General features: G+C 38.9%; 1 protein-coding gene across 4 annotated transcripts in view; it reads right to left on the bottom strand.

Moving 5' to 3' along the window:
• Positions 1-19,822, bottom strand: part of Pik3c2a (phosphatidylinositol-4-phosphate 3-kinase catalytic subunit type 2 alpha) — a 103,608-nt gene that overhangs the window by 33,937 nt on the left and 49,849 nt on the right. For all 4 annotated transcript variants that reach the window (XM_060366973.1, XM_060366972.1, XM_060366974.1 and 1 more), the window contains 7 exons: positions 17,939-18,018; positions 17,744-17,807; positions 7,762-7,905; positions 5,670-5,715; positions 5,384-5,594; positions 1,825-1,947; positions 737-904 (listed from right to left, as the gene is read on the bottom strand). In XM_060366973.1, the coding sequence (XP_060222956.1) occupies positions 737-904; positions 1,825-1,947; positions 5,384-5,594; positions 5,670-5,715; positions 7,762-7,905; positions 17,744-17,807; positions 17,939-18,018 (836 nt within the window). The remainder of the gene's footprint in view (positions 1-736; positions 905-1,824; positions 1,948-5,383; positions 5,595-5,669; positions 5,716-7,761; positions 7,906-17,743; positions 17,808-17,938; positions 18,019-19,822) is intronic.

The raw sequence follows: 19,822 nt of genomic DNA, 5'->3' as shown, positions 1-19,822 counted from the left end.
TTCCAGAGGATAACTCCAAATCTTCATTACAGTATTTCATCTATAAATTGTTTTGTACTTTTCAAAGAATAACTTCAGGGCTGAGGACATGGTTCAGTTGGTAAGTGCTTACCCTACAAGCATGCGACCCTGAGTTTCATCTCCAGAACTCACATTAAGGAGCCAGGTGTGCCAGTATACACCTGCAACCCCAGTGCCGAGGGAAGCGGACACAGGTGAGGTCCTACAGCTCATTGGCTAGCCAATTTAGCATAACTGACAAGCCTCAGCCAATGAAAAACCCCGTGCCTCAGAAATAGGGTGGATGGCGTTCTGGAAGAATGGCAAACATGGTTATACTTGGGATTCCACATGCATAAATACGTTATTGTCCACAGGTGAGATCTTTAAAATTCTTAGACCAAGGGCCTATAGCACTAAAGACTGGTTAGTGAGTTAGAACTGTTTAATCCTGTCGAACCTCTGAAAATGAAGGTAGAAAATATTAAAAACAAGTTTTTAGTATCAAGAAAACTGAGAAAGCCCTGGCATTCGGTCATAACACACTTTACAGATGTGACAGTCTTTGGCTACTGCTTTTCTCCTCTGCACACTCACCAGATTATACTGAGACTAGAGCAGTGACTATTATGCTTAGCCTACGCTCATGTCTGTCTCTGCTTCCACCCTGTCTTCCAGCCTGACTTTGTGTACAGATGTGTCATAGAACTCACTATCACAATTCAGTAATACTCACCGTTTAAAGTCAAAAAGAGTTAAAGAAACTTTGCCCAAAGCTTCTGGCCCCTTTCTCTGTTTATTAGAATCAGGGGAACTTCCACTACTCTGATTTAAAATTCCAAATAGAGTAAGATGAAGAACTGACTCTAATGGCAACTGTGATATCTGGATAGGAAAAATGATCCTATGGAAAGAAAAAGAAATTATTGGTGTTAAGAAAAAAATTAGATTAAAAGCAAGGCTTAGCAATCATGTAATGAAGACTGATAATTTCAGGTGTTTTATTTCAATTATGAAACAATCTTTAGTTTTGTTTAGTTTTGTAACTTTTAGCTACGCAGCAAGTATGGCTAACTTATACTGTTAAGTCTTTAATTTCATTATCAATATAAAATTTCAAAAACGTAACATTTCTTTTTGTAAAAATGTCTAAGTATCGAAAGACATGCAGCTTGACAATTAGGCAAAAATAAAATTAGACCTTAGTTCTGTAATTAGTTATTTATCTAAATAATGATGCATTCTTAGTTTCAAAAAACTATTAAATATTAACACTACAAAACATTATTATGTAGAAAGAGTTAAGATTTAGCTTGGTTCTCTATTAATGAAGAACTGGACTTAAAAAAAATTTTTTTTTTCCAAGACAGAGTTTCTCTGTGTAGCTTTGGCTGTCCTGGACTGACTTTGTAGACCAGGCTGGCCTCAAACTCACAGAGATCCATCTGCCTCTGCCTCCCTGAGTGCTGGAATTACAGGTGTGTACCACCACGCCCGCCTAAGAGCTAGGTTCTTGTATAGTGTCATATAATAAACAGCTAAGCAAGCAGTTTATAAAGCACCATTTCTAGAGTTCTATAAATTTCTACCTTTAACATGACAAAGTCTATGAAGAATTAACACTACATATTGCAATTTTAAAACAAAGATGTTTAAAGAAATTTTAATGCTAATTTCAGTTTGCTTTATAGAACTGTGTAGAAAATATCAAGATTAGCAAGTATTTACTAAATTTCAATAAAGATGATAAAATAACATATACATTGGAAAAATTAAAGAACAGGGTACAGTGAAATAATTATAAAAGCAAAAAACTCCACTTACAGTTCATCCCATTTAATAAGATAGAAGAAATTCTTGTATGTGCCAACCTTCTTTGATTGAATAGGTTTAAAAAGATCCTTTCCATTGTGAGACAGGGAACATATCAAGTAGTACTTTTCATAACTGGGAAAAGAAAGCTTAATTTGACTTCTAGGTTAGTAATAATTATCTAACAAATACATTAGCTGTTTTCCCCATGTGGCAAAATGATAACGATTTGTTTTATTTTTGAACTCCAACTGAAATTTAACCTTCGCAAATTCTACAAAAAAACAGAGAAAGTGTAACAAAATTGGTAGTGAGGGAGCATATGCCTCAAGTGTCAGTCTCAGGCAGGCTGTAATGACGCCCATGGAATATAAGCTATTTCAGGTATTGTGCTCAATTAGTTACTAGCTTCAGAACACAGGTAAATGACAACAGACCACCCAGGAAGGTAGTATCAACATTATCTTCCCTCGGTGCTACTTCCATTACATTGCTGCTTTTCTAAAAAATTCTTTATTAATTACACTTTATTCACTTTGTATCCCCCCTGTGGTTCCCTCCCTCCTCCTGTCCCAATCCCTCCCCTCCTCCACCCTCTGCATGCATGACCCTCCCCAAGTCCACTGATAGGGGAGGTCTTCTTTTCCTTCCTTCTGATCCTAGTCAATTAGGTCTCATCAGGAGTGGCTGCATTGTCTTCTTCTGTGGCCTGGTAATGCGGCTTCCCCCTCAGGGGGAGGTAATTAAAGAGCAGGCCAATCAGTTCATGTCAGAGACAGTCTCTGTTCCTATTACAATGGAACCCACTTCCATACTGAACTGCCATGGGCTACATCTGTGCAGGGGTCTTAGGTTATCTCCATGCATGGTCCTTGATTGGAGTATCAGTCTCAGGAAAGACCCCTATGCTCAGATTTTTTGGTTCTGTTGCTCTCCTTGTGGAGTTCCTGTCCTCTCTAGATCTTACTGTTTCCCACTTCTTTCATAAGATTCCCTGCACTCTTCCAAAAGGTTGCCCTTAAGTCTCAGCATCTGCACTGATAGTCTGCAGGGCAGGGCCTTTCAGAGGTCCTCTGTGGCAGGCTTCTGACTTGTTGCCTCTTTTCTCCTTCTTCTGAATAGCACTTCCTCAAGATCCAGCTATACCACTCCTAGGCATGTACCCAAAAGAGGCTCAAGTACACAACAAGGACATTTGCTCAACCATGTTTGTAGCAGCCTTATTTGTAATAGCCAGAAGCTGGAAACAGCCAGATGCCCCTCAGCTGAGGAATGGATACAGAACTTGTGGTACATCTATACAATGGAATATTACTCAGCAATAAAAAACAAGGAAATCATGAAATTTGCAGGTAAATGGTGGGATCTGGAAAAGATCATCCTGAGAGAACTATCCCAGAAGCAGAAAGACACACAGGGTATATACTCACTCATATAGACATGTAATATAGGATAAACCTACTAAATTCTGTACACCTAAAGAAACTAATCAAGAGGGAGGACTCTTGCCAAAAATGTTCAATCCCTATCCAAAAAGGCAAAGAGGACGGACATTGCTGCTTTTTGTTGAGATTGGTTTCTTTAGTCTCCTTTGCTTTCTTTCTTGGCAGTGGTGGAGATGTTACTTTCCTTTGCTACATCACTGAAATATTCAGCTAAGCATATTAACAGCAATTCAGCCAATTCACAAGTACTCTTGTATTCTTTCACTAGACTGCAATGACTCAGTTCCAAATTGTTGCACATACAGATACAATAGGACATCTTCTAAGAGCCTTGGACTCAATAAAATTGTATTCTGTTTATATTCTAACTTACTTCTAGGTTTATGTGCTAATCATCCTATTCATATCCACAGCTTCTGGGTGTGAGCAGTTAGGGTGGTTGTTTTCTTTGATACTTCTCATTCTTTTGTCTCCACCTCTTACTAGGACCAAAGGTCCTATGTACGTCATGCCCAGCCATATCTATAACTTAAAGCTTTTTTTTCAGCTGGGCAGTGGTAGTGCATACCTTCAATCTCAGCACGCGGGAGGCAAGAGGCAGGAGGAAGTCTGTAAATTTGCAGGTAGTCTGGTCTAAGAGCGAGTTCATGGATAGCCAGGGCTACACAGAGAAACCGTGTGTCAAACAAACAAACAAAACCTTTTTCATTACATTTATTTAGAGCGTGTTTGAACCTGTAAATGTGTGTCAAAGGACAACTGGTGAGAGTTGGTTCTCTCCTTCTATGTGGGTCCCTTTATATAGGACTCTCAGGAATGAAAGAAACACAGGCTCAAAACTTCCACACAATTTGTTTGCCATCTTTCTAGGTGGGTATTTTGGCACATACCTGTAACCCTAGCACTTAAGAGGCTGCAGCGAAAGGATCACTCATCTCTGAAGATGAGACCAGCCTGAGCAACAGTGAAAATCATCTCAATAACAAGAGACATAAAAAGAAGTAGGCAGTAGCCACCCATTTAAATGAAAGTTCCAGAAAGGCACTATTCTCTCGTTTGTTACCAGATTTCTAATATTAAAAACTCTGCTTATAGATGGGGCTCAGTAAACACTTATTCTATGACTTAAAAACAAAACACCTTTCAGCCTGGAAAGGTAGTACAGACCTTTAATTCAGCACCTGAGAAGTAGAGGCAGGTAGACCTCTGTTAGTTCAAGGCCAGCCTGGTCTACATAGCAAATGCCAAAACTGCTAGGACTACATAGAGAGACCCTGTTTGAAAACAAACAAACAAACAAACAAACAAACAAACAAAAATCACTTTCAAGTCACTCCATCATTTTAATCTGAAGTTCAACTCAGGTGGAATTTTTTGTATGTTAACTCTTTACTAGAATTTACTTTATAGCACCAAGGCATTATAAACCTATTTCAATACAAATATTCATTTCATATTTTTCAGTTTACAATAGTAATTTCAAAATAAATTAAAATTAGCCCCAAAATGCTATGCTTTAAAGATTTTAACAAAAGAAAAAAAATAAAAAAGAAAAACCGTTATCAAAACTTCAGTAGAAAAGAATTCTCTTGTAGAATTCACATATCAGCAATTAGTACACTATGAGTTATTAAAGAGAAGTAGGGCCTGAATTCTAGTCCCATTACATTATTTCAAATTACCTTGATTCTGAAGGAAAGGCAGAAAAGCCCACCAAATTTAAGTTGATTCATCCTTTAAATAACATTTTTGCTTGTCAGCTTCATTACATACTTTCCCAGTTTTTGTTGTTGTTGTTTCTGTTTTTTTGAGGATTTCCGTGTGTAGTCCTGGCAGCCCTCAAACTAGGTCTGTAGACCAGGCTAGCTTTGAACTCAGGGAGCCACCCACGTCTGCTGTAAGCTATCACACCTGGCTCTTTTGCTCTTTTTTCATGTCATAGGAATTATGTTTTTCACTACAATAACTTCAGACATCTCTGTAGCTTTATTAAGACCACACAGGTACAAGGGTACCCAGAGATCTCCGTAGCACTCATTTAAACAAAGAGGAGAGAATTAGTTTCTAACACTAAGGTTAGTGCAGCTTCTGGAGCGGCTGTGCACGTCCTCTGTGCAGCTACTTACTTTGATACCCAGTTACTGGGAATCCCATGTGCAGCATAGACAGTAAACTGGAGCTGTTCTGCTGCAGTCCGTGCTTCCTTGATGTTTCTGCTACTTTGGGGACATTCTGTAGAACTCTTACTAGAATTTGCATGGAGCCTGAGAAGATCATAAACTGCTGCCGTTAAGTGCTCCATGCTTACTTGAACAGGATTTTGAGGATTCGGTGAGCCTACATTGAAACAAAGTCTTAATTCTCTGAAAAAGCAAAAACCATCGCCAAAATGTAAAGACTCTAAAGACATACCCCTAGTTGAGTCCTTGCTAGTATCTCCTCCAGATAATGAAGTCACCTGTGTAAATATATATCAATTAGTCAGAAGTTGAGCATAATTTAATATAAAATGTTTACTTTTTCTTCCTTTCTTGAGACAGGGTCTTGTGTAGCCCAGGCTGGTCTCAAATTTGCTAAATTCCTGATCCACACCCAAAATAATGGGATAACAGGAGTGTATCACCATGATGGGCCTTTGCTTTTGTTTTAAATAACTTTTGCTTTTGATACATTACTTTAAATGTCAAAGAAACCCTTCTCAGAAGAAATCTTCCAAACATGCCAAAAAATTTAATAAAATAGTAAGCAAAGAAGTGAAGAGTTATGAAATGCCCCATCAGTAAAATAACTGCCATGAGGTAGAATTCACTGCACCCAGGTAAGGACAGGGTCAGTACAGCGGACGGAGAGGGCGTGAGGTAGAACGTTGATCATGATGGACCCTGGGGCTCCTTGGCCAGTTAATTTATCTAATTTGATGATCAGTAAGTTCTACAAGAGACCCTGTGGAGAGCAGCTAACATCTGATGTAGATCTCCAGCTTCCACATGGACACCTGCCCATCCCCAACACATATCCATATACCCACACGAATATCTGCACCCATATAAACACACACAAATGCAGAATACCAAACAAACAAAAAGCGAAAACACAAATCTAAGTAAACATGTAATTTTTTTTTTTTTTTAAGACAGGGTCTCACTACTGTGTAACCCTGTTTAGCCTTGAACTCAAGTGATTTGCTTGCCTTTGTCTCTCAAGAGCTGGGATTAAAGATGTATGCCACTATGCCTGACAACAAATGATTTTTAATAAGAAAATTAAAGCAAACTGGAGTGGAACTTTATGCCTGTAATTACAGCACCTTTTGGAAACTGAGGAAGAAGGAACACAGCAAGTACAAGGCCTGCCTGGGCCAGAGTGTGACTCTGAACCAAACAAAAAAGCCAGGCATGGTAATACTATGGCCATAGTCCCAGGCCAAGTAAGAGGAGGACAGGACTGCCAAAATTTCCTTAGCAAAATTATGGTAAGATGGAAACCAGCTTGGAAAATGAGACTCTGTCTCAAGGAGTCAAATCAGAGCACCTAACACTTCCTATAGCAAAAAACAAAATCAGTCCTTTCATTTTAAATGAATTAACTTATTTTATAACACAGTACAGTATTTTCCACTAGCATGAAAGTAACATTACTAAAGAAATCTAAACTCTATTACCAATTAGTGATTGAAGGAAATGCTTATATATAATTAAGGTAAACTCCTGTCTCAACTATACTTTACTGCTCCTTCATCCAATAAAAGAGTAAAAAGAACAGCCACTTCAGGGTCTATGGTGATTGACTTTCCAATTGAGGACTCACACACACACACACACACACACATACACACACACACATAACCAAAAAATCCAACCAACCAAACCAAACCAAACCAAAGAGGAAACCCAAATCTCTAAGTGTCATGAAGGTAGAATTTCTATGGAAATAAGTAGACATGTGAATAGAGAGGAGCAGACCAATGACATAGCTTCTCCTTTAAATATATAGTAGCTTGTGAGGTGCACTTTTTCTTTATTCCTCCAAATAAAAGATATGAACATTTCTATGAGCTGAATTTATTTTATTTTTTTAACTTTTATTAGTTACACTTTAGAGCTGAATTTCTTAAGGCCCCACGGAACAAAGTATCATGGGACATGGTTTTATTAAAAGCTGACATACAGCATATAGAAGACTTAACATATGGCTACTTCTAAGGCAATGCCACTTCAATAGGGCAGGGGTATGATTCAAGTAAAATGAACATTGACATTTCCATCAAGACAGGACTGGCAGCTCCTATTCTCTAGGCTTCCTAAATTGCCAGGGATCTCATTTCTAGAGGGAAGATGATTTGAATCCACTATTTGATGTCAATGTTCACAAAGCTCTAAAGAAGCAATTCAACAAACTCAAAAGTAAAAGCCAAAGTTAAAATGACATTTTTTCTACCAAGAGGTGAACATCCTATGTAAGTGACAGGGTGACAGGTAGTCATTAAGTCCATACAAATACTCACATCAGCACTTTTGTTCCTTGGAAGGTTAACTGCTCGCTTTAGCTTCTTCACTGCTTCTGTAACAGCGGGGGTCTCCACCCCATCTAAAGCACTACAGATTTTTCTTACAGCTTTAATTACTTGATCAACAGCTCGGTGCTGGTTCTTAAAAATGAAAAGTAAAATAAAAATAAATAGGCATAATATAGGACCCCTGTCAAAGATGAAGTCAGAGGCTAGATATTTTAGACAATTCTAAGATTAGAAAATTCCTGATTGAAAATAAAAAGAAATAAGATGCTTTCTGAATTATATGGTATACTGTGAAATGTATAAAGCAAGACATGGTTAGTGCTCAGTTTGTCATATTATTCATATGTAAATGCTATTAATTTCACATTGGAATCAAAAGAAAAGATAACAAATTAGGAACAGATTATAAAATAATTTTTTAAAACTAGATTTGGTACACACATGTTGTGTACATATATACATCTAGGCAAAACACTCTTACATGTAAAATAAAATAAATCTAAAAAGTAAGCAAAACTAAATTTATCATTTAAGTTCTCACTTGGAAATTAATTTCCATGTTGAAAATAAGCTTCTCTTCAGCAAACAGCAACAACAAAAAACTGGTTATTAAAAACCAAATTATAACAAACCAAACTAAACAGAGAATCCTTGAGGGGCTTAAGAGATGGCGCTCAGTGGTTAAGAGCCCTTTGCTGCAGCAGCTGATCTCTATGCGCTCAAGACTAGCCTGCTCTAGATAACAAATTCCAGGGTAGTCACCGCTGCACACAAAGACCCTGCCTAACAAACCAATACAAATTAACCAACTAACCAAAAATAGCCATTGCACTCAATCAAGACCACCTGAGTTTGGACCCCATCACTCACACAAGCGAGTACCCCACAAAGGCCTCTAATTGGCCCTGACGGAACCCACATGTGCACAGGCCGGTGCACGCCACGCCTAAGCTCATATGCACGTGCCTATTTGAATGTGTGTGCACACAAATGCACCAAAAGATCATTTACGCAGATACAGAGTTGCTTCTCCACTTGAAGTTTTATGTATTTTATATTTCGTTTTGTGCACGTGTGCTGTGGGTCCACACGTGTGAGTGCCACGTGTGCGTAGAAGAGCGTTGGAGCTCCTGGAGCTGGCAGGCGGCCGCGAGCTCCTTAGTGCGGGCACGGGGCACTTGTGGTGATATGACTAAGAATGGCCCCCAAGGCTCACGTATTTCAATAATCAGTCAGCAGAGAGTGGAACTGTTTAATGGAGTAGAAGGATGAGGAGTGGGCTTTGACTTTTTTTCATTACATATCTTACTTAAGTAATTGTTTTTGTTTTGTTTTAAAGAGACGGCTTAGAATGCTCTGAAACTTCTCATTTAACCCTGGCTGACCTCAAAGATATAAATTCTCTAGCCTGTGTAGTGCTAGAATTACAGGAGTGTACTATGCTGCCTTGCATAGATCATTACTTACTTTATACATACACTGAAATATCACATTGTATAATTACGTATACTATGCATAATTATTATGTGTTAGCTACCTTTAAATTTTAGGGCTACAAATCAGGTGTGGTGTCACACACCTGTAATCCCAGCACTCAGAGAGGCAGAGGCAGGTGGATCTCTGTGAGTTCAAGGCCAGCCTGGTCTACAAAATGAGTCCAGGCAGCCAATGCTAAACATAGAAACTGTCTCACCCCCCCCACCAAAAGAGGAAAAACAAACAAACAAACAAACAAATAGTTAGGTGTGGTGGTGCACACCTGTAATCCCAGCACTTAGGGAGACAAAGGACGAAGCAGGCAGAGAGATCTCTTTTGAGTTTGAGGCCAGCCTGCTCTACAAAGCCAGTCCAGGACAGCCAAGGCTACACAGAGAAATCCTGTCTCTATAAACAAACAAACAAACAAACAATAAATAATTTTAGGGTTACAGAAATAGCTCAGTCAGTACAGTACACACTGGCCTTGCAATCATGAGCATCTTCATTCAACCCCTAGAACCCACATAAAAAAAACTGGACATAGTAGTGTATGACTGTAATCCTAGTAATGAGGAGACAGGTGAATCTACCCGATTAGCCATTGTAGTGGTTTATATGTTTATGGTCCCCAAAGATTAATATATTTATATTAATACTATATATTGCCTGATTGGGGGACTACTGGATTAAGAGGTTTGGCCTTATTGGGGGAGGTGTGTCACTGGGCGTGGGGGTGGGATGCTTTGAGTTCCAAAAGCCCACATCAGGCCCAGTCTCTCATTCTCTGTCTGTCAGCAACTTGCAGATAACGTGAGCTCTCAGCCAGTGCTCTAGCACTGCCTGCCTGCTGCCATGCTCTCCACCATGATGACCTTGGAAACTGTAAGCAAGCCCTCAATTAAGTATCTTTCTTTGTAAGTTGCCTTGGTCAAGGTGTTTCTTCACAGCAATACAACAGTAACTAAGACAGCCATACTTGGTGCGCTGCAGGCATGCTCAAAGGAAATGTGGATGGCATGCTTGAGGAATGATACCTGCTATTAGCCTTTGGCATATACATACACATGCACATGTATATACAGATACACAGCCACAAAAATGTAGTTTTAAAACCTTAAACAACAGAAGCATTCATATATTCCTCTTCCATCTTAGATGGGGACTCGATATATTGCCTAGGCTGGTTTCAAATTCATAAGCTCAAGGGATCCTTCTCTCTCTCCCAGTAACCATGACTGTGTACTACCTACAGCTTAGATTCATAAAACATTCATGCTACACTTTTATGCCAAGTACTATTAAAGGCTGCAACTCAGCACTGCATCTTGTATTCTTGAAGCATGGCTATCATAAGGCAAATGCCCCTTTTACCTTCAAGGATAAGTAAAATCATCTCATTTTCGTAAACACCCAATTGCCATGCAGATCTTAGGGCCTGAATTGAAGATCGACAATCTAGCTCTCCCTTTTTAGTTATCTGATTTATATTTCTGCTTATAACTTCACCTTCATGTAAAAAACTTTCTAATCTGAAGGTTCATGACATTGTCTTGCACCATTACTCTTAACATGACATGGACCAGTGTATAAAGTTCTAAGCCCATCCTTCTTTTGCTTTGCTTTGTAGAGCCAGAACTAAAGTCACACTAACATTTTTTTTTTGTCACTAGAGGGCATTAGAAGGACACTTTAACACAAAAGCAACAGGGAGACACTTCCCAGCTGGGTTCCAAGTCCTATATGCATTTTTTAATTTCATTTCAATTCACCATGGAAGTTCAGCGGTTCTCAAGGACCAGCCATACATGTACCCTCAGATCATGTTCATCCAATCTGGCATTTCTGGCTAATTCTTTGGAAAGTTTCTCTTCCATGGGCAGCCTCTATCTTCTTGTGGAAGCCATATGTATGCTCTTCAAAGAAGCTAAATTTCAGTCTGGAGAGCGGCTTTATCAGGAGCCCTCATATGTCTCAAGTTGTCCATTTCTCTACAGCCTAGATATGGCAGTTACTTTTTACATCTGTAAATTCTGGACCTTCCTTAAATAAATACTAGCAAATTTTCTTTAAAAAATCATTAAGTATCCACGTGTGGTGGCACATATCTCTAATACCAGCTCATGGGAAGTAAAGTAAAAAGTCTAACATCAGCCTGGTCTAAACAATAAGTTCCACGCCATTCAGGACTATACAGCAAGAACAGGAAAACCCTGCCCCCTATCATGACCACCCAAAAAGAGACTAATTGTCAGGTATGTTGATATATAGCCATAATTACAGTGACTTGAAAGTCTGAGGTGGCAACAGCAACATTGTCTCAAATCCAGACCAAATACAAAACAAACAATAAATATTAAAAGTAAATATTTTATGTTGTAAGAGTTATCCTCTGAATTGGCTGCATTATCCTCTTCTGTCAGATGGAAGGGGAGGTTCTATCTGCGGACTTGGAGAGGGGCATAGGAGTAGATGAGGAAGAGAAAGAGGGAGGGTAGGATTGGGAAGGGAGGGGCTACAGCTGGGCTACAAAGTGAATAAACTGTAATTAATATAAAAATAAAAATTTAATTAAAAAAAAGTTATCCTCTGGTGAGATTCAATTCTAGCTTTTTAGAGAAAGTAAATATATTTAAAAAAAAAATTTTTTTTTTTTTTGGCTTTTCAAGGTGGGGTTTCTCTGTTTAGCCTTGGCTGTCCTGGACTTGCTTTTGTAGACCAGGCTGGCCTTAAACTCTCAGAAATCTGCCTGCCTGTGCCTCCCGAGTGCTGGCAATTAAAAGTGTGCCCACCATGCCCACCTGAGAAAGCAAATCATTAATACATATAAAAACTGTATATGAAGCTTTATGCCAACATTACTCATGATAGCCAAAAGGTATTAACTTATATCCAAATGTAAATCACTGGATGTACGGACAAACAAAATGTACAATGGAACAGTATTTAATAAAAAGGAACTATCAGTGGGGACTAGGAAGGTGGTTCAGTTGGAAAAGCCTGTTAAGCATGAGGACCTGAGTTTGGGCCTTCAGCACCCATGTAAAGAGTTGGGTATAGGGCTGTAGAGATGGCTCAGGGCTTAAGAAAGTATACTGCCATTGCAAAGAACCTGAGTTTGGTTCACAGCACTCATGTGAGGTAGCTCCCAACCACCTGTGACTTCAGCTCCAGGAGATCCACCCACACTAATTAAGTATTTACACTATACCACACACCACACAATGCAACAACAACAAAAAATTTGTTGTTGCTGTTTAGGTACAAACTACAAATACATACTACAACAGATAAAAAGGGCTGGTATTTGAAAAAGCAAAACAAGCATATGAAAAAAATCACTACATCCCATTTACAAGAATGTGCAAAAGAGGAAATCATGATAGAGATAGGAACTAACTCAGCAATTATGAAGCTAGAGAGGGGAGGAGGATCAACTGTAAATCATTATTATGTGAAAATGCTCTAAAACAGGACAAGGGTGGTGCTGCTAGAACTCTATGAATTTGGTATCTCTTTGAATGGTGGTAAACCACCTATAACGCCTGCACTAAGGAGCTATGGGCAGGAAAATCAAGAACTCAAGGCTAGCTTTGACAACATAGCAAGTTCAAGGTCAGCTTGAGATGAATGAGACCCCATCCCAATAAACTAAAACAGGAAAAAGGTAGATACAGAAAAAGAAAATGAATTATACTTAAGGTGGGCATGATGTATCATGGGTATATACCTATAATCCTAGCACTTGCAAAGGCTGAGAATTTAGGATTCTCCAAGCCTAAACATAGTTTGAGGCCAGTCTGGGCTAAATAGCAAGACATTGTCTTAAAACAAACAAATAACACTTCAATCTAATTTTAAAAGGGGGAATAAATGACCGAGTTGATATTTGAGACAAAGTGGTCAGTGCAGAGCATTCTGATAACATTTATGTATTTACCTTAAGGAATGGAAAGCCAAGCAAATACTGGAGGGAAGAACACATTTGGCAGATTATAAACCAAAGAGCTAGGTCTCAGGACACAGTTATAAAATATAGGAATCTGAGGAAGGGGTTCACAAGTTCAAGACCAGCCCAGGCTAAACAGTAAATTCAAACTGGCTTAAGAGCTCACTTTGCTTTATAGTTTAAAATATTTAACTATCTTTTCTAAAAGTTCTTTTTCTGAGACAATATCTCTTTATTATGTAGCCCTAAAACTCACTATATAGACCGGCTGGTGGCCTCCACCTACCTCTGCCTCCTAAGTGCTAGGATTAAGGATGTGTACCACTATAGCTGGTTCTTAAAGTTCATTTTTGGCCTGTTTTTTGTTGTTTTTTTTCTTATTTGACATCTGCTTTCTGTTCCTATTTTCACTTTTAAAGTAAACTTTCATTTGGAATAATTTTAGAATTATAGAAGTTACAAAAATAGTATAGAGTTCCCATATAAACAAGTTCAGCACCTTGCATAATCACGATACACTTGAAAAAACGAAGACCGGAACAGTGGCACACCATCAAGTAAACTCTACACCTGCTCAGCTGGACCAGTGTTTCCAAAAAACCTTTCCCTGCTCTGCTTCAGGATCATTCAGGACACTACATTTAGTGAATTCTTTCATTTTTATTGTTATTTATTGCTTTTTCGAGACAGGGTTTCTCTGTGTACCCTTGGCTGTCCTGGACTCTTTTCATAGACCAGGCCTGCCTCTGCTTCCTCAAGTGTAGTGAATTATTTTTAAAGTATCATTATAGTTGGCTTTTGGGGAGTAGGGGAAAGAGTTGTAGCAGAAGGAGCAGAGAATTTGGAAGACTAGTAAAAAAACAATGCAATTGACTTAAGAATGATCACATTTTCCATGTGCATTCATGGAAGAGATAGTAAGAATTAAGCTTAATATGGGAGATGAAAGATCTTTTTCTTGAAAGGGAGAGGAAAGATCTTTTTCTTGAAAGGTCAAGGATAACACCAAGATTTCAGTATGATTAAATGGGAGAACAGAGTTGCTATTTATTAAGGCAAAATAATAATAGTAATTTTTAAAGTGGGAGGCTCCATCATGGGATATCTCTGCATCTTCTCAAAACTTCTCTTCAAGTATAGTCTTGGGCCACTGAGATAGCCTAGGGGTACAGGTGTATAAAGTCAAGCCTCCTGGCTAAAGCCCAATGCCTTGAATTCACATGGTGGAAGGAAAGAACCAACTTCTGGAGTTTGACCTCTGACTCCCTCTTGTGTACTGTACATACATGAACACATTTGTACCTCATATCCCAGAGATGGCTCAGCAGTAAAAGGACTTGCTGCCAAACGTCATAATCTGAGTTCAACCCCCAGGATCAACATGGCCATGTGGTGGAAGAAGAGAACTAACTCCCCCAAGTTGTCTTCTGACCTCTCAACAGGCAAGTCCACAAAGCCCCTTCCAATTTCTGTGTGTGTATAGATGCGTGTGCGTAAAAATTAATTAAGGGGCTACAGAGATGATCAAACATTAAGAGTGTTTGCTGCTTGTGTAGAGGACCCCCCAGCACCAACATGGTCGCTCACAACAGTCAGTAACTTCAGTTCCAGGATATCTGGTGCCCTTTTCTGGGCTCCTTTGGCATCAGGCATGCAAGTGCAAAGGCATACATACAGACAAAACACTCACACATATAAAATATTTTTTTTTTTTTTTTTTTTTTTTTTTTTTTTTTTGCCAGGCATGGTGGAGCATACTTTAATCCCAGCACATGAGAGGCAGAAGTATGTGGACCTCTTATGCATTTGAGGTTAATCTAGTCCACACAGTAAGTTCCAGTCTGGCCAAAGCTATATACTATAAACTCAAAACAAAACAAAACCCACCAAAATAAATAAGTAAATATTTATTTTAAAAAAGTATAAAAAAAAATCTATAGAAAGATGGAGAAAATAACTACTACCAGATAGAGATTGTGTGCATGCCTGATTACCTGAAGTACAGTTTCATGTAAGTATTAAACGAGCCAGCTAGATTGGCTTAGCAGACAAAGGCGCTTGCTACCAAGCCTGGTAAGCTGAGTTTAATTCCCCAGGACCCACATAATAGTGGGAATGTGACTCCTTCAAGTTGCATTCTGATTTCCACATGGATGCTTACAGACAATTCCACGTCCATATATAGACACAACAAATAAAATATATATATTTTAAAAGGAGTGCTAGCAATGAATGCATAGTTGGAGTGGGTCCCTAAAAAAACAGGAAAAGTAGAGAAGCAGCAAAACCATGTACTTTCAGTTTGGCTGCAAAGAGATATAGAGAAGTGATATGGCTGACACAGGATTACATGGGTTCTCGACATTTTGTTATGCATGTATATATGTGGCACTACGTGTGTATATGTATGTATGTATGTGGCACCACATGTGTATCTGGTGTGTATGTATGTAAATATTTATGCATGCATGTGGCATTGCTGGCATGCATGTGTATGTGTGTATATATGTATGTATGTGTACGTGGCACTACATGTATGCCTGGTACTCAAGAATGCTAGAAGAGGCCATCAGATCCCTTAAAACTGAAGTTATTACAGATGGATGTGGGTGTTGGGAATAGAATCCAGGTCCTCTGGAAGAGCAGTCATTGTCTTAATGGCTGAGTTAACTCTTCTCCCTCTCCTGAAATAATTTTTCTTAGTAACTCAACTAGTCTTATAGCTGAAAGACACCATTTACTTTGACAGTCTCCAAGTGTATTATCTCCACTTGGACCTCTTATACTAAATTCCAGGTTCATATCAACTATTCACTCAATGTCTCCTTTGGATTAGCTAATGCCATCTCAGAGACCCAAATTAGTTATTTTCCCTGTCACTGTGACTAAATACCTGACAGAAGCAGCTTAAAGGAAGAAATGATTTGGGCTCACTGTTTGAGAAGACTCAGTGTACCAACACTGTCTCGGGATGTGGTACTCAGTATTTTTACATGCTCATGAGAGTGTACTAGTAGCAGGGCTCGCAAGATAGCTCAGTAGATAAAGGAACTCAGAGCTAATCCTGACACATGACCTTAGTTCAATCTCAGAGACCTACATGGTGGAAGAAGAGACGCAACTCCTGTGAACTGTCTCCTACTGTGCTGTGACATGTGTATACCCAAACACACACACACACACACACACACACGTACACAATATACTAGCATCTGTTTATTGTACATTTCTTTCTCTCATGACCTGCTCTTATCAATTTTGTCCCCAAGTGTTGTTAATCAGTTCTCTTTGTAACACTCACAATGCTTATCTTTTCCCTGAATTATTACAAAAATCCTTCCCTCTGAAACCGATTCTGCCACTGTTAAGCCTAACCTCTACATTACTGTCAATCTAACTTCAGAAGACAGGGCTTTCCCAGCCTGTGCGTGGCTGAAAGCAACTTAAGTGGCTAGAGACAACTATCATGTACAAGATCAGCCAGCTTTTTCTATAAAGGATCAAACAGGAGGTTGGAGAGATGGCTCTGTGGCTAAGACCACTCATGGCTCTTGTAGAGTACCTGGGCATGATTCCCAGCACCCACGGTGACTCACAACCATAATACTCCAGTTCCAAGGGACCTGATGTCCTCTTTTGACTTTGGAAGCCACCAGGCATGCACCTGGAACACATACATGTAGGCATAAATAAATAAATCTAAAATAAATAAATAAATAAAATAATCTAAAAAAATTAAAATAATTTTGGCTTTGAAGAAAATAAAGTCTATATACTCAACTATAATAGAATATAAAATGAAAATGACATCAAGCAATATAAGCAAATAGGTCTGATGCACTAAAAATTTTCATTTCTGAACTGTAAGGTAGTAAGTTATGTCTAGCCATATATAATGCTAATTATTTTATGTGTGTGGGTATTTTGTCTGCATGTATGTGTGTGGATTATTTGCATGCCTGATATCCAAGAAGGCCAGAAAAGAGTGTATCTTGAGACTGGAGTTACAGACAGTTGTGAGACACTATGTGAGTGCTGGGAATGAAATCCAAGTTCCACAGAAAACTGGCCAGTGCTCTTAACCAATGAGCCCTTTCTCCAGTGCCCTCCCGCAAGCTCATTTCATACTTACATACTATTATAGAACTGCTTACTTCCATGTACCACGTATGTACATTTCTGCTTACAGGCCTCTTTCAACTTTTTTCTGCCTAATTTAAACTGTTTAAGAGTTAGCCAGACAGTTCCTATGAGCCACCAATCAGTGGGTCTGACTGATTTTCTGAGTCAGGACTTGAGAGGGTGTTAACTACTGCTTCGTTTTCTCTTCTGACTTTTTTGTTTTATATGCTCACTAGAACTTAACTATGCTTTTAAATTGATGGTTTGGGCTTCCTTACTCTTTCTAATGCCCTCCCTACCTGTCGCTCACTGATATGTGGCTAGCTAGCACCAAGAATATAGTTTTAAAACATCAAATCTAATTTCTAAACTAGTACTTCAGAGAAAAATAAATAACCTTTAAACTCTTAAGACAGAACTCACTTCACTTTGAAGAGCCAGCTCCACTTGGTGGTGATAGGAATCTAAGAGTTCTTCCACAGGATGTCTGAAACGAAACAAAAGTATCATGGCTTAAGACCATCTCAAACAAAGCAGTTGTTTTGATCACAGAATACAAATATATTCACATCCAAAACAAAATTGGAAAACCGGCAATAAGTGTTTTAGAGGCTATACCTTGTCATGACTTCTTTATAAGGTTTTTCTATTTGATATAAGTATTTGTTTAAATCCACAGGTGCTTCATCATCTTCTACCTAAATAAATACATACACACGTTTAAGAAGACTCAAACATAGTTCTTTGTTCATTCTATCAAGTTAAGTATGGTTAAATAGATGAAATCTTAAAACTAGACTAATTTTTGAGAAATGGAGAAAAATGCTATCAAAACTATTATTTATAATTGTCTCAAAAAGTTAGTCAAGCCAGGTCGTGGTGGTGTATTCCTTTAATTCTAGCATTTGGGAGACAGAGGCAGATGGATCTCTGAGTTCGAGGACAGCCTGGTCTACAAAGTGAGTCCAGGACAGCCAAGGCTACACAGAGAAACCCTTTCAAAAAGTCAAGATTAAGAAAACTTTCTTTCCTTTTTTTTTTCTTTTCTTTCCTTCCTTCCCTCCTTTCTTTTTCTGAAACAGGATTTTTCTGTGTAGCCCTGGCTGTCCTGGAAGTCACTCTGTAGATCAGGCTGGTCTCAAACTTAGAGATCCCACTTGCCTCTGCATATGCCACCACTGCCCAGCAAAACTCATTTTCTTAACTGCTTTAAATGTTTCATTATTTGGGAATGCAGAGATGGCTCAGAGATTAAGACCACTAGCTATTCTTGCGGAGGACCTGGATTTGATTCTTAGCACCCACATGGTGGCTCACAATCATCTGTAATTCTAGTTCTAACAGAAAGATGCCCAATTTTGGCTCCCATGTACACCAGGCATGCATAAGATAAACATACATACATGTAGGCAAACACTCCAGCACATAAAATAAAAGTAAATAAATCTTTAAATGTTTCATTATTTCCTTTTGTCTGTTTGTATGTATGTATGCAAACATGTATGTATATATGTAACGTTCATGCATGTGTAGAGGCCAGAAGTCAATGGCATAAGTCTTCCTCTATTACTCTCTAGCTTATGTTCTAAGACATAAGTTCACTGAGGACACTCCCTCACTGAACTTGGAGCTAATTCATTGGTTATATTGGCTGGTCAGCCAGCCTGGAAGATCTGTCGGTCTTTTTCTCCCTAGTGTTGGTATTATGGAAATATTCTGTCATACCCATTTTTTTTTTTTTAAACAGGTACTGTGGCTCCAAACTCAAGCACTTTATCTATTTAGTTACTGGCCCCACATGCCCTTTTTAGCTATGTTGTTGTTTGTTTTGTTTTTCAAGACAAGGTTTTTCTGTGTAGCCTTGGGTGTCCTGCACTTGCTTTGTAGATCAGGCTAGTCTCAAACTCAGAGATCCACCTGCCTCTGCTTCCCAAAGTGTTGGGATTACAGGCATGCACCACAGCGCCTAGCGTGCCCCTTTTAGTTTTAAAAAAGGTCCTCATGTAACTCAGACTGGCTTTGAACTTGTCACTCTTCTGTCTTTTTGCTGGGATTATAGAAGCAAACAACCATATCTGAACAAAACTCCTCTTTTTGTTTTATGTGTATAGGTATTTTGCCTGCACCTATATGTATCTACTTGTACATCATATGTGTGCCCAGTGCCCTCAGAGGCCAGAAGAGGGTGTCAGATCCCTTAGAACTGAAGTTACAGGTAGTTGTGGGCTATCATGTGGGTACAGACAATCAAATCTAGGTCCTCTCGTAGAACACTCAGTGGGCTCTTAACCCTGGAGCCCTCTATGCAGCCATAAACTTTTATTTTACAGAACCAGCAATATGGCTCAGATGGTAAAGGCATTTGTCCCCAAGCCTGATGACCTGAGTTCCATCCTTGGGACTAACACGGTATAAAGAAAGAGACAACTCTCACAAGTTATCTTCTGACCTAAAACATATACTGTGGCATACTTGAGCACACATACACACACAAAATATATA

The sequence above is a fragment of the Meriones unguiculatus genome, chromosome 14 (assembly GCF_030254825.1).
Source record: "Meriones unguiculatus strain TT.TT164.6M chromosome 14, Bangor_MerUng_6.1, whole genome shotgun sequence".
NCBI classification, from domain to species: Eukaryota; Metazoa; Chordata; class Mammalia; order Rodentia; family Muridae; genus Meriones; species Meriones unguiculatus.
This window is presented reverse-complemented; position numbering and strand designations above follow the sequence as displayed.